A 13,027-nucleotide genomic window follows, 5' to 3' on the forward strand; every position below is an offset into this window, starting at 1 on the left:
CAGTTAGAGACACAGTAGGACCCAAAAGCATAATCAGTGCTCTAACTCCCCCTTGCGCTGGTCTGGAGCAATGAAGTGGTGACGCAGGGTACCGTACTAAACCGCAAATTACCTCTAAAGTCCCGCAGCATAATAGCATAACGTTTAGTGGAGAAACCACTCTACCTACAGTAGGAATGTAAACAGCAGTGCTTTCCCCCAATATGGTGCAGCTGAGAGGCTTTTTTAGGACACACACAGTACATAGGCCTAAACCCTAATATCTACTTTTACTGACCCAGGCTGTTAACACAGACTGACTACCACTAGTAAATTTAAGGACCATATCATCAGTGAGACATTTCCTTTCTTGGGCCCATTGCCTACTAAATCAGCATGAAATGTAATGCCATTGGCTGTGTGATTTCGGAGAGAGGAAAGAGGGGAGAAAAGCTTGTTTTAAACGTCTGTGAGTGTTTTCATTAACTGCCATCTTTCAACTCGCACTTAATCTGCCTACTCCTTTAATTGTGTTCTGGTGGTAGGGCTCCTCCTAGACAAAAAAAGGCTAGTGATCCAGAAGTAAAGCCATGACCACAGTTATTCCTCCTTCCTTTAGGCTCCTAACCCCCTTCCACCATGCCCCTCTCTCACCCCCTCTCCAGTTTCTTGAGTGGGAAGAAAGCCCTTCGTTCCGACAATAGACATTTGGGGCCATATGTTGGCTTGACATCGTCATCAGGTTCACAGCAGGTTACCTTAGTTAACTTTCACTCCAGTGGCTGATGGGATTTTCACCTGCAGCTCCTTGACTAGCTGGCTCAAAGTCTAGACGGCCTCTGAAGCAGGCCCCTGCAGCCCCTGCAGCCCCGGCCCTACAATGGCGGCCATTGTGGATGTTAAGTAGCGGCAGCTTCCTCCCGGCCAGTCGCTGCCTCCTCAGTCAGAAACTGGCGGCTGCTAAAACAATGTCTTTATCCCCAGGCCATACAGGCCGGGGCCTTAATCCGAACCACTACATACGGTGAAATAAATCTCTTAAAGATAAGAGAGAGAGAGGTAGGAAGAGTGGGAGAGAAAAAGAAGGGATTGCCAAGGCGAGGTTAGAGTGCAGCAGTTTAACCCCTGGCCAAGAAAGAGAGGGGGGAAGGGGGAAAGGAGGAACAAGAAGATGTAGGCACTACAGGGCCCTTCATCTTGGTGTAGAGGAGAGGGATGCTGAGGGGTTTTCAACCTTTTCTTCTCACTACAGAACTGCTACTCTCCATATAGAATCTGTCCTCTAACAAGCAGGATTCCTATTCAATATGACATTCAATCAAACTGCTATCCAGTCGTCTCTGGGATTATGCAAAAACCAACAACAGACATTCTGCCTACTCTGTGGGCAAATGTGTGTCATTCATTTAGAGATGAGTTATTGTTAAGACTAACAATAGGTTTAGGCTCATATGTAGCTTATATACTAGATTAATACTGTGCATATTTAATACTGTTTATGAATCCGTAGTATATCGCTATAACTCATAGGTTGAATGTGTGTTTGACACATCTCAATCTTCAGTGTGTCTGTGTGTGCCAGGGTTTCTGTTAGGAAAATGTGGCGCCAGACAACGTGACCGGGAAGGGTGTCACCCACGGTGCTCAGAATGACAGAAAACACATTTAGATTATGGTAATTAATCTTAACAGAACATGCAGCTCGTGTAATGAAGCAGCCAATAAAATGTCATTTTCAAACATGCGCAGGTGTTCCATGTGTGGCAGAGATGAAAATCTCTTTTCGAAACTTAGAAAGAAAGGGGACTGGCACGTTGGCTTGAAGGATCGGGAGACAGATGCAGGAATGTGTAATCGTTTTTTAAAATTAAACCCAAATTACGGGATACCGTGTAAGGGCACGGGGACGAAGACCAAACAAACACGTACACAAAACACAGGGTTGAAACCCAAACAAAAGAGCGAGGAGTACCTCGCGCAATGATTAACGCACGGGACGAGACCCGTAATCATCTGCGCAATCAACAAGGGCACAAAAGACCAAAACACACAGCACACGCACTAACGGACATTGTAACAATAATCGACAGCCAGGGCACACTTTATACAAGTATTAATCAGTGGGAACAGGGGACAGGTGTGCGTAATGAATGTTCCCGGAAGGATCCGTGACAGGGACTCTAAAGACGTAACAACTAGGACGGGTTGCTAAAATGATTAGGATTGTGCCTTTGGGCTTCTGGACAACGAAAGAAAGTTGATTATGAAAATCAATAGAACAGGAGAGAAATGGCGTAGGTGGATCCAATAGCGAAGTAAATGGGAATTAATTGGCCAAAATTATATAATTACCCTTGTCTATACAGAAATAAATAAAATAATAAAAAATACTTCACCAGAAAGCATGACTTAGCCACTAGGAATCGAGGATCATTAACTTCTTTAAAAATATAACTGTGGATTGTTTTGAATCACAAACTCTTAGGCCTATGCCTCGTTGGGAATCCCGCAATTTGTTCAGCGCATGTGGCAATAGGCCTAGCTGATTATTGAGTTGCGGCTGTTAGTGCAAAGCATCTAAAATATGTGTGACGACAATGTGTCTGGAGTAGAACTTTAACTGTTGCGAAAAGAAGAAGGGGAGGGGTGTGTGGCGAAGAAACAGTTTATAATAAAACTATAGTTCTTGACCATAAGCTATTTGAATAATCTTTCCAACAATCTCCCCCTTGATAATCACCAATACTCGGTGTGAAAGAGGAACGGCCTATAGGCTATGAGTTCCATTCGCTCATTTCTTTAGCCGCCAGTGGATCGTCACTGTGTATCAATGTGTCTATATAACAGAGGATGGTAATCTCACATTAGTTGACTTTTAGATTTGAATAATTTTACATTGAACACAAATATAAATGCAACATGCAACTATTTCAAAGATTTTACTGAGTTACAGTTCATATAAGGAAATTAGTCCATTTAAATACATTAATTAAGCCCTAATCTATGCATTTCACATGACTGGGAATACAAAATAAAGTAGGGGCGTGGATCAGAAAACCAGTCAGTATCTGGTGTGACCACCATTTGCCCCATGCAGTGTGACACATCTCCTTCGCATAGAGTAGATCAGGCTGTTAATTGTGGCCCGTGGAATGTTGTTCCACTCCTCTTCAATGGCTGTGCAAAGTTGCTGGATATTGGTGGGAACTGGAACACGCTGTCATACACATCGATCCAGAGCATCTCAAGCATGCTCAATGGGCGACATGTCTGGTGAGTATGCAGACCATGTAAGAACTGGGACATTTTCAGCTTCCAGGAATTGTGTACAGATTGGGCCGTGCATTATCATGCTGAAACATGAGGTGATGACGCCAGATGAATGGCACGATAATGGGCCTTAGGATCTTGTCACAGTATCTCTGCTGCCATTGATAAAATGCAATGTGTTCATTGTCCATAGCTTATGCCTGCCCATACCATAACCCCACCATGGGGCACTCTGTTCATAACATTGACATCAGCAAACCACTCACCCACACGACACCATACGGTACAGTTGATCACCATCTGCCCGGTACAGTTGAAACAGGGATTCATCTGTGAAGAGCACACTTCTTTAGCGGGCCAGTGGCCATCGAAGGTAAGCATTTGCCAACTGAAGTCAGTTGCGACGCCAACATTGCAGTCGGGTCAAGACCCTGGTGAAGATGACCGGCACGCAGATGACCTTCACTGAGACGGTTCCTGACAGTTTGTGCAGAAATTCATCAGCTGTGCAAAGCTGCAGTTTTATCAGCTGGCCTTGTGGCTGGTCTCAGATGAACCCGCAGGTGAAGAAGCCGGATGTGGAGGTCCTGGGCTGGCGTGGTTACACTTGGTCTGCGGTTGTGAGGCCGGTTGGATGCGCTGCCAAATTTTTTAAAACGCCGTTGGAGGGGGCTTATGGTAGCGAAATTAACATTAAATTCTCTGGCAACACCTCTGGTCAACATTCCTGCAGTCAGCATGCCAATTGCACTCTTCCTCAAAACTTGAGACATCTGTGGCATTGTGTTGTGTGACAAAATTGCACATTTGAGTGGCCTTTTATTGTCCCCCAGCACAAGGTGCACCTGTGTAATGATCATGCTGTTTAACCCCCTAAGGTCGATGTCCGCGCCACCCGCAGAAATCTAATTAGCAAAATACACGTGTCAATTGAGCCAGTAATACATTATCTGTAACGATGTGACAATGATTTTGAGAAACGTTATTATTGAAATGAAACTGTTCCATGACAATGCGCAAATTAAAATCATAACTGGTACTCCAGAATAGTAGAAATTATAGGATATTTGCAAGCTTCCCCGAACTTGAAGTCTTTATATAATAATTGCCTCCACATTTCCATGGTCAATTTTTGCTTATAGGCTACTTTGAAGCAAGGTAAGACATGCCAAATATTAGGAAATAAAACATTCAGGTTTCAAACAATTTAAGTATGTTTTCAAAATGCATACTGCCTCCAGCTGACATTGTAAAGTTGTGGGTGACGCGCTGATAGCCTGTTGATTGCCCTTAACACAGCATTGCTTTTAGAATTGTTGCGCTTGGGCTTATAGAAGCACATTTTACTCCAGCAGCAACCAGTTGAGGAGCTTCAAGAGAAATCCAGCTGAAAATAGGCTTTGTATGCTGTGCCCGTGGGATAGTTGTTGGATAAATAAGATGACGGTACATGATGACTAACGAAAATGCACAGGTACATTTAATTCAACATAATTATGCAAATGAACCTATAGACCATTGAGCATGACGGTCAAATGTATTTCCATCAATGAATAAAAAGCATTATTTTGTGATGTGATTTTTTTTTTCTTTTGTCATTTTGGCCAGAAACAGTTTTATTTATCGGCTTTTCATTATTATTTTATTTGCCAAAAGCCGGCTAACGGAAACCCTGGTGTGTGCCTGTATGATTCGTTTCTTCTTGTAGTTTGTCACCACTCTATTTTGAAACCTGACGCTGTTTGTCACATAGAGACGTGGCTGACACTCACACGGTGTCTTAATGAAAAGCTAAAACATCACAGTTTGTACTGGTGATGATGGAAAATTAGTGCCCAGCTCCCACTGGGTTGCAGTTTACATCAGTTAACTGGTTGTTTATATCGGGTTAGTTCTATAGATGTAAAGGGCTCCAACGGGCCGTGGCCCTCTTCCCGCGGTTATGGTTCCGTAACTGACACGCCACTCATTTTTAGCATACACATTTCAAAAACATGCTGGTTATTGTGGTTCCAAACGTTGAATAGGTACAAAAATCTCCGGGTTAACCATTAATTCAAAAGATTAGAATTCACTTAAAATAAACTGTGATATATGTAAGAACAACTCAAGGGTACAAGACTGTGTACATACCAGAGTTAGGGGGCAAACAAACTACTCATCCAATACAGCATTGCGGTCTGTATCGTCCAATCACAGAGCAGATACAAGTCACGACAGACCGGTGGATCAGACTTCTAAGTTAATTGTATTTACACTACAAACAGCTGACTAACTTTGAAAGCACCAGAAACCATGAGGCCAAAACACCATGTTGGCTAGCTCTATAAAGAACAGATTAACAATGAGGACGATTATAAGTCATAACAGGGGCTGTCTAAGCTCTGTTGAACTAGATAAGTATTATCTTGCTATATATAGAGCTTTGGTTTGTAATTTAACCATTAGACTGTTTTAAATTTAAAACAAAGATGTTAATTTCCTTATACTTTCCTGGGGCGGCAGGGAGCCTAGTGGTTAGAGCGTTGGGCCAGTAACCGGGAAGGTTTTTGGATCGAATCCCCGAGCTGACAAGGTAAAAATCTGTATTTTTGCCCCTGAACAAGACAGTTAACCCACTGTTCCCCGGTAGGCCATTGTAAATAAGAGTTTCTTCTTAACTGACTTGCCTAGTTAAATAAAGGTTAAATATATAAAATTGAAAAAGCTCTGACTAAAACGGGTGCATTGTTGTGTTGCGTTTCCCAGAGCGTGATTTTTTTTTACCTTGTCAGAATTACGTGCTGAAGAAGACCCATTTCTGGCAGCAGAAACTCCAAGGTCAGTGTAGTTTTCAATGCTTTTTGAAACTGGGAACTGATGGTAAAAACACCACTTAAGAGGTTGAAACATTCAACCGATGGGCATCAACATAAAAATAGTTTTGCAATCTCGGGAGAAAATATAACGTCTACGTTGCACAGTAATGTCGCTATCTCTAACATTTTATATCACCACGGGTTAAGAGGATTGAGAATCCAGTTCCCAAACCACTATTCAACAATCAGGTAAAAGCAGCTGTCAGCTCCACCCACTCCTATAACCCTTTCTATTTGACACTCATTCATTTTTCACTTAATAGTTATCATCTCTGTTACCCTCCGCTTGTTGCTTCTATCCTTTCTTTGAAGTGGTGTCAGCTGAGGGAGAAGCCTAATCCTTTCCACCCTTTACCTATTAAACATACGCACACGCACACACCCCTATCTCCCTTCACCACTCACCTATTAACCCCCTCTGGCCCCCTTTTCAGCCCCTATCAAAGCGATGCGTATCGACTTTTAAAGACGGGCATCGGTGGGACGTCCAAACATTGATTTGCCACTGACCCCGGCTGCTGGTTGTCTGAGCTGCTGGGGGCTGACTGTGTGTTGCCTTGCCGCACAGCGCATGTCCCAGGTTAGCCACGCTTGAATCCCACAGGCGTCAATGGACACACACACACACACTCTGAGCCCCACACTTTTTACACATATAGACCTATATGCTGGAAAACACAAACACGCTGACATGCATGTGCACACGCACGCATACACCTCAGTATGCTGAGGGATCAATGGCCACTCCTGAGCTTGCTGGCACTCCTGTGCCTGCCTTCACTAGGGGTGTAAATAGAGGAATAGTACCCAGTGATGATAGCTAGGTGATTTCAATTGTCACCTACAGGAGAAAGGGATGGGGACTATGTGTGTCTGTCGCACACTGGAGATGAAATACGCTATAGGTTGTTTTCCCCTTGTCACTCACTGTCAGAGTCAACATGTTCTCACTAATGGAGTGGATATTTGTTTTGGGAGGAAGTGGGGTTGTTTTATTTTGGTGTGAATGGAGATGTGTTGTAGGTGGAGTTGTGATGTGTACAGCAGCTTCTGTTAACACATCTTTATGGGGTCTGGCCTAGTTCAGGATATTGATAGGCTTGTTTTGATTACCGTTAGACTTCTGGTTTAGTTGTAGGACAATGCCAAAGAAGAACTAGCGTAGTGTGTGTGTCTGTATTCCAGCATACGTTTGTGTGCTCATATTTTTTTGTGTGTGTGTGAGCGTTAAGTCTGTTGTGATAACATTTGTCTTTCTACCTCAGCAGCAGAGGCTTGTGGGTGGGAAGGGGGCAGCGGGGGTCTGCTTTACCCTCCAAACCTTCACCTTAACCCCTTCAGCCCCGCGGGCTCTAACACACGCCTGGCCTGGCTTACTACTACAATACAGCAGCAGGAGGGATGGGGGAAAGGGGGAGAGTCGGGGGGATGAGAGGCAGCGCTGTACAGAGAATATTGAGAGACTGGATGAAGGCGAGGGGGTTAGGGAAAGGTAGAGAGAAGTGAGGGAGAGAGGGAATAGTGTGAGGGAAGGGAGTTAGGGAGAGTTATGGTCAGATGGAGAGAGAGTGGAAAGAGGCCCTCCCCTTTTCTCCCTTCATTCCTTCTCCTCTCTACTCCTCGCTCTCGCTCTCAATCTCCCTCTCTTTCTCTCTCTGTCTGGCAGTGGTTCCCATCCTCTCACCCATAAAATCAGCATAAAATTGCCCTAACTCTGGCGGCTCAGGAGGGGGGTGGTCGGGTGGGGGGGTGTGGGGGGGGGGGGTTGTATGTATTTGTGATGGAGTGTTTTATGTATTTGTGATGGAGGGGGGAGGGATGGTGGGTGTATATTTTGGGATGGAGTTCCCTAGGGGAGCAGAAAGTGTCTTTGTCAGGGCCTTTTCAGAGGAGGCCCGTGAAATCACGCAACAGGATTATGGAATGCATCTTTGATTCTGTCTACTCGCTCCTGTTGTCCTTTTCAGTGGGAAATATTGGGGGTCTTTTTATTATGTGTGTATGTGTCCTTGCGAGAGGAAGATTATTGTTTAGTGTTCCGAAATGACACTCTTGATGCCAACATGACTGCTGTTGTAAGTTCTAAATCCAAAACAGAGTTTTCTTAGCCCGTTGAACCAGTTTCTCGGACCCATATTAAAGCTGCAATCTGCCGTTGCTCCATCTATTTTTGGACTTCTGAATGAATTAAATGTACCCATTGATTCTTGAAGAATATTACTAATAAAAGCCTCATGAGCTTAGTTCAATTGTCGTATCCAATCAGAACCCAAAATATACGCTTATTTCATACGGTAAACAAACACTATATAGCCTCAAAACATGGTTAAAACTATAATTCGGATATCATGGATGGCCAGTCATTGCAGCCATAGCTCTGTCTATGCATTTGAGAGTGGTTACATTTCTCCAGCCCTATCCCTCAGCTTTTCAACTAAACAGTGGTGGGGATTTTGAATTGTTATTGTTTAACTGCTGATTGCCGATTTTAAGGCAATTTCTGGACTAAAAAACAGTTATTATTCTGTTGCTGTGGTCTGGAGCCCTAACATTGTGGTGAACTATGTTTACCAGAAGCCCCTCTGATAGTGACACTACGGCTGTGAGTTCTTCCTCATGTAGACTTTGTGCTCGACCTGGGGAGCGTTCAGCAGGACGCAATGTTTTGGATTGTTCAGATAGAAATTGGCTTTGTAGAACAAGCATGCCTCTGTGACATGAAGAATAAGGAATCAAGTCGGCTTTATTCGTGCTATGTCTATTTGCAATGTTCGACAACATTTGGCTATTGAACTAGCCCTGGTGATAGAAAAAGTATTTGTTTGCGTTTCAATGCTTTCGAAGAGCTTGAGATGGCTAACTGTTTTAAACTTTTGGAATGATTCCTTTGTCATGATCTCTGCCATGATGTAGTCTAGGCCTCTCTGTAGGTCCATATGTGTTGTAACACTGTAGGCCTATTTACTGCACCTACTACGTAGTACGTCTGAAGCAAGATGGCGTCGGCAAAGAGAGTCGCCTCACTTCTAGTCCTTAAGAAATTATGCAGTATTTAGTTTTTTATGTATTATTTCTTACATTGTAAGCCCAGAAAATCTTAAGTGTTATTACATACAGCCGGGAAGAACTATTGGATATCAGAGCGACGTCAACTTATCAACGTTACGACCAGGAATACGACGATCCCGAAGCGGATCCTTTGTTCGCATCACCACCCAGGGCATTTGATCTGATCCCAGAGGCCGACCCAAAATAAGGTCGCCGCAGAAGAGGTAGACGGAGCGGCCTCCAGGTCAGACTCCAGACCCACCGCTTCCGAGTATATCACTCTCCAATGTCCAGTCTCTAGATAACAAGGTAGACAAAATTAGGGCAAGGGTTTCTTTCCATAGAGACATCAGGGATTGTAACATACTCTGTTTCACAGAAACATGGCTCTCGGGATGTTTTGTCGGAGTCGGTACAGCCCTGGGATTCTTTATGCGTCGCTCCAACAGAAATAAACATCTCTCTGGGAAGAAGAAGGGCGGGAGTGTATGCTTCATGATTAATGACTCATAGTGTAATTGTAACAACATACAGGAACTCAAGTCCTTTTGTTCACCTGACCTAGAATTTCTCACAATCAAATGCCGACCGTATTATCTCCGAAGAGAGTACATCACGGACAAACTGAAATGGTCCACCCACACAGACAGTGTGGTGAAGAACCTCAGGAGGCTGAAGAAATGTGACTTTTACAGATGCACAATTGAGAGCATCCTGTATCACCGCCTGTTATGGCAACTGCACCGCCCACAACCGCAAGGCTCTCCAGAAGGTGGTGCGGTCTGCACAACGCATCACCGGGGGCAAACTACCTGCCCTCCAGGACACCTACAGCACCCGATGTCACAGGAAGGCCATACAGATCATCAAGGACAACAACCACCCGAGCCACTGCCTGCTCACCCCGCTACCATCCAGAAGGCGAGGTCAGTATAGGTGCATCAAAGCCGGGACCGAGAGACCGGAAAAACAGCTTCTATCTCAAGGCCATCAGACTGTTAAACAGCCATCGCTAACACAGAGAGGCTGCTGCTTACATACAGACTTGAAATCATGATCCACTTTAATAAATGCATCACTAGTCACTTTAATAATGCCACTTTAATAATGTTAACATGACTTACATTACTCATCTCGTATGTACATACTGTATTTTATACCATCTATTGCATCTTGCATGTGCCGCTTGGTCATCGCTCATCCATATATTTATATGTATATATTCTTATTACATCCCTTTACTTAGATTTGTTTGTATTAGGTTGTTGTTGTGGAATTGTTAGATTGCTGTTAGATATTACTGCACTGTCGGAACTAGAAGCAAAAGCATTTCGCAACACTCGCAATAACATCTGCTAACCATGTGTATGTGACCAATACAATTTGATTTGACATATTGTTGCATAGGATTACTTTGTAATTACTGTTAATGGAGATTATGTTTAGAAATAGCCCCAATACAAATACAACCAGAAGCCCTTTGCACCAACATAATTCAACAATGGTCATCTCGCTCTCCATCTATGGCACACACAGGGGTCTTGTGTGTGTGTGTGTGTGTATATATATACACACATACACACACACATATATATATATATATATATACACACACACACGTGTACATACATATGTGTATATACACATATATGTGTGTGTCTGTGTAATATATATATTTTTTATTTTTACTGTGTACTATATGTGCAGGTCTGATTTCCACGCGTCCAAACAGGGATGATGTGGTGTATAATATCACATCATATCTACATGAAGGAGAGGCATTAGCATATTGGAGACACACATCCTCCATCTCTCCACGGTGTTAGCTAGCTGGTGCTACTGTGTGTATGTGTGTGTGTGTATTGTTGGTGTGTGTGTGTGTGTGCCGACTGGCGGCAGCCACCCTTGCCTCCACCCCCTCATTAATATGTATATGTTCAGAGGCAGCGCTGCGAAGGCTGTGTTTCTCACCGCTGATTAATGCTGTCTGTCAATTACCTCCAGATCCTGCCGTGCTGTGGAGCTTCCCCCAGGACTACACAGACCAGGTTGGAGACACACACACACACACACACACACACACACACACACACACACACACACACACACACACACACACACACACACACACACACACACACACACACACACACACACACACACACACACACACACACACACACACACACACACACACACACACACACACACACACACACACACACTCCTTTTTCTCTATCCCGCTCTCCTCTCACTCGCTTTCTCTCACGGTGATCCCCCTTCTCCCTCAACCTCTCTTTCTCTCTCACTCCCTGCCTCCCTCCTTTCCGTACTCAACCTGCCATCTAGTGCTAACCCCCCCCCCCCCCCCCCTCACTGAGCGGCTGTTGTTGATAATGAAGGCAGTGAGCAGGTCTTCAATAACGGACGAATCAGTAATTATCGCGCAACCATGACAGGAATGCGCACCTCTGTTTCCTCGCTCTCTCTCGGTCTTCCTTTTTTGTCTCATTTTTACCCTCTTTCTGTTTTCTGTTCTTTCTTCCCCTATTTTCTGTCTCTCTCTGTCCCATTCATTCTCTCGGTCTCGTGTCTAACCAACCACAGAAACACCACTAGGGTCAAAAGAGACCTAAAAGCCTTCCTCCCAGTACCTATACCGCCACTTATTTTCAAAACCTGTCATTTGACAACATCCACCACGAGAGGGTGAAGCTGGCGATTTATAATTTATGCAGGGTGGAAAAGGAAATGGATGCGGCTCTGTTGCATTACAAACCTGTTCTGAGACAGGTGTCGTACCGAGGGTTAGTTCTGCTCAATATTATTTAGCACGGTTGACCATGACGTACCAGTGATTTGACTGAAGTGTAGTACTTCTATTAGTTTCCCTGTTAGTCGTCGCTACCTGCCTTTTCATTACCATTGAATGAAAGAGCACTAAAACCAAATGGTGTCTTGTTCTTTGTCTCCGACTTAGATTTTCCCAGAATTAGCTAGCTGGGACAGTTTAGCACCACAGTCCCAGCTAATAGTAAGGATCATACATTAGAAGACAGTGCTAAAATGTGCATTTGTCGAAGATAACTAATTATGCACGGCTGTCTAAGTAAGTTACAAAAAATGGTAATACTGGTTGTCGTTTTGGTAGTGATCTTTGACTCTACAAGACGTGTGTGAACTGTGGGTCTAACACTGCCATATTGTGGTCCTAAAAGCACGGGATGAGTGGAGGGCTAGAGGGATGTGGCGGAGGTATGGACCATATTGTGGTGTGACCAGGCCAGTGTGTTGAAAGGTGTTGGAACACACACAGGTCTTAGAGCAGAGCAGTGGGCAGACTGCAGCTGATCACAGGAAGGGAGAGAAACAAGAATGGAAGAGTAGAGGGAGAGATGAATATGCGTAGGCTAACTGTGTGTGTATGTACCACAGCAGAGAAGAAACGGCTTTGAAGAATCAACGGGTTGTAGAGACGCTCCCGGCTCTATCTGTCTGCTACCCCCTAATACAACTAGATCCCTGTGTGTGTGTGTGTGTGTGTGTGTGTGTGTGTGTGTGTGTGTGTGTGTGTGTGTGTGTGTGTGTGTGTGTGTGTGTGTGTGTGTGTGTGTGTGTGTCACAATACGATATTATCACGATACTTCGGTGCCGATACGATATGTATTGCAATTATATACTGGGATTTTTTTTTTGCGAATCGATGTTCCAAACATATTGCTCGCCATATGTTTGCTGCAGACAGACAAGAGGGTGCCATGAGAAAACGAGTTTCAGTCAGAGAAATAAAAGCGCTGAAAACAAATTGACTCCCTATTTAAAAAGAAGCTCGAGAACAAGCTATGAAGGAAAATATTGAAGTTTTGGTGCAG

At 44.1% G+C, this 13,027-nt stretch overlaps 1 protein-coding gene across 6 annotated transcripts in view; it reads left to right on the forward strand.

Moving 5' to 3' along the window:
* Window positions 1-13,027, forward strand: part of LOC129855643 (DENN domain-containing protein 1B-like) — a 179,712-nt gene that overhangs the window by 21,698 nt on the left and 144,987 nt on the right. For 5 of the 6 annotated variants that reach the window (XM_055923522.1, XM_055923524.1, XM_055923525.1 and 2 more), the window contains exon 3: window positions 11,160-11,203. The exons of the other annotated variant lie outside the window; for it this stretch is intronic. In XM_055923522.1, coding sequence (XP_055779497.1) covers window positions 11,160-11,203 — 44 coding nt within the window. The remainder of the gene's footprint in view (window positions 1-11,159; window positions 11,204-13,027) is intronic. 6 annotated transcript variants of the gene reach the window in all.

The sequence above is a fragment of the Salvelinus fontinalis genome, chromosome 5, assembly GCF_029448725.1.
Source record: "Salvelinus fontinalis isolate EN_2023a chromosome 5, ASM2944872v1, whole genome shotgun sequence".
Taxonomy (NCBI): Eukaryota; Metazoa; Chordata; class Actinopteri; order Salmoniformes; family Salmonidae; genus Salvelinus; species Salvelinus fontinalis.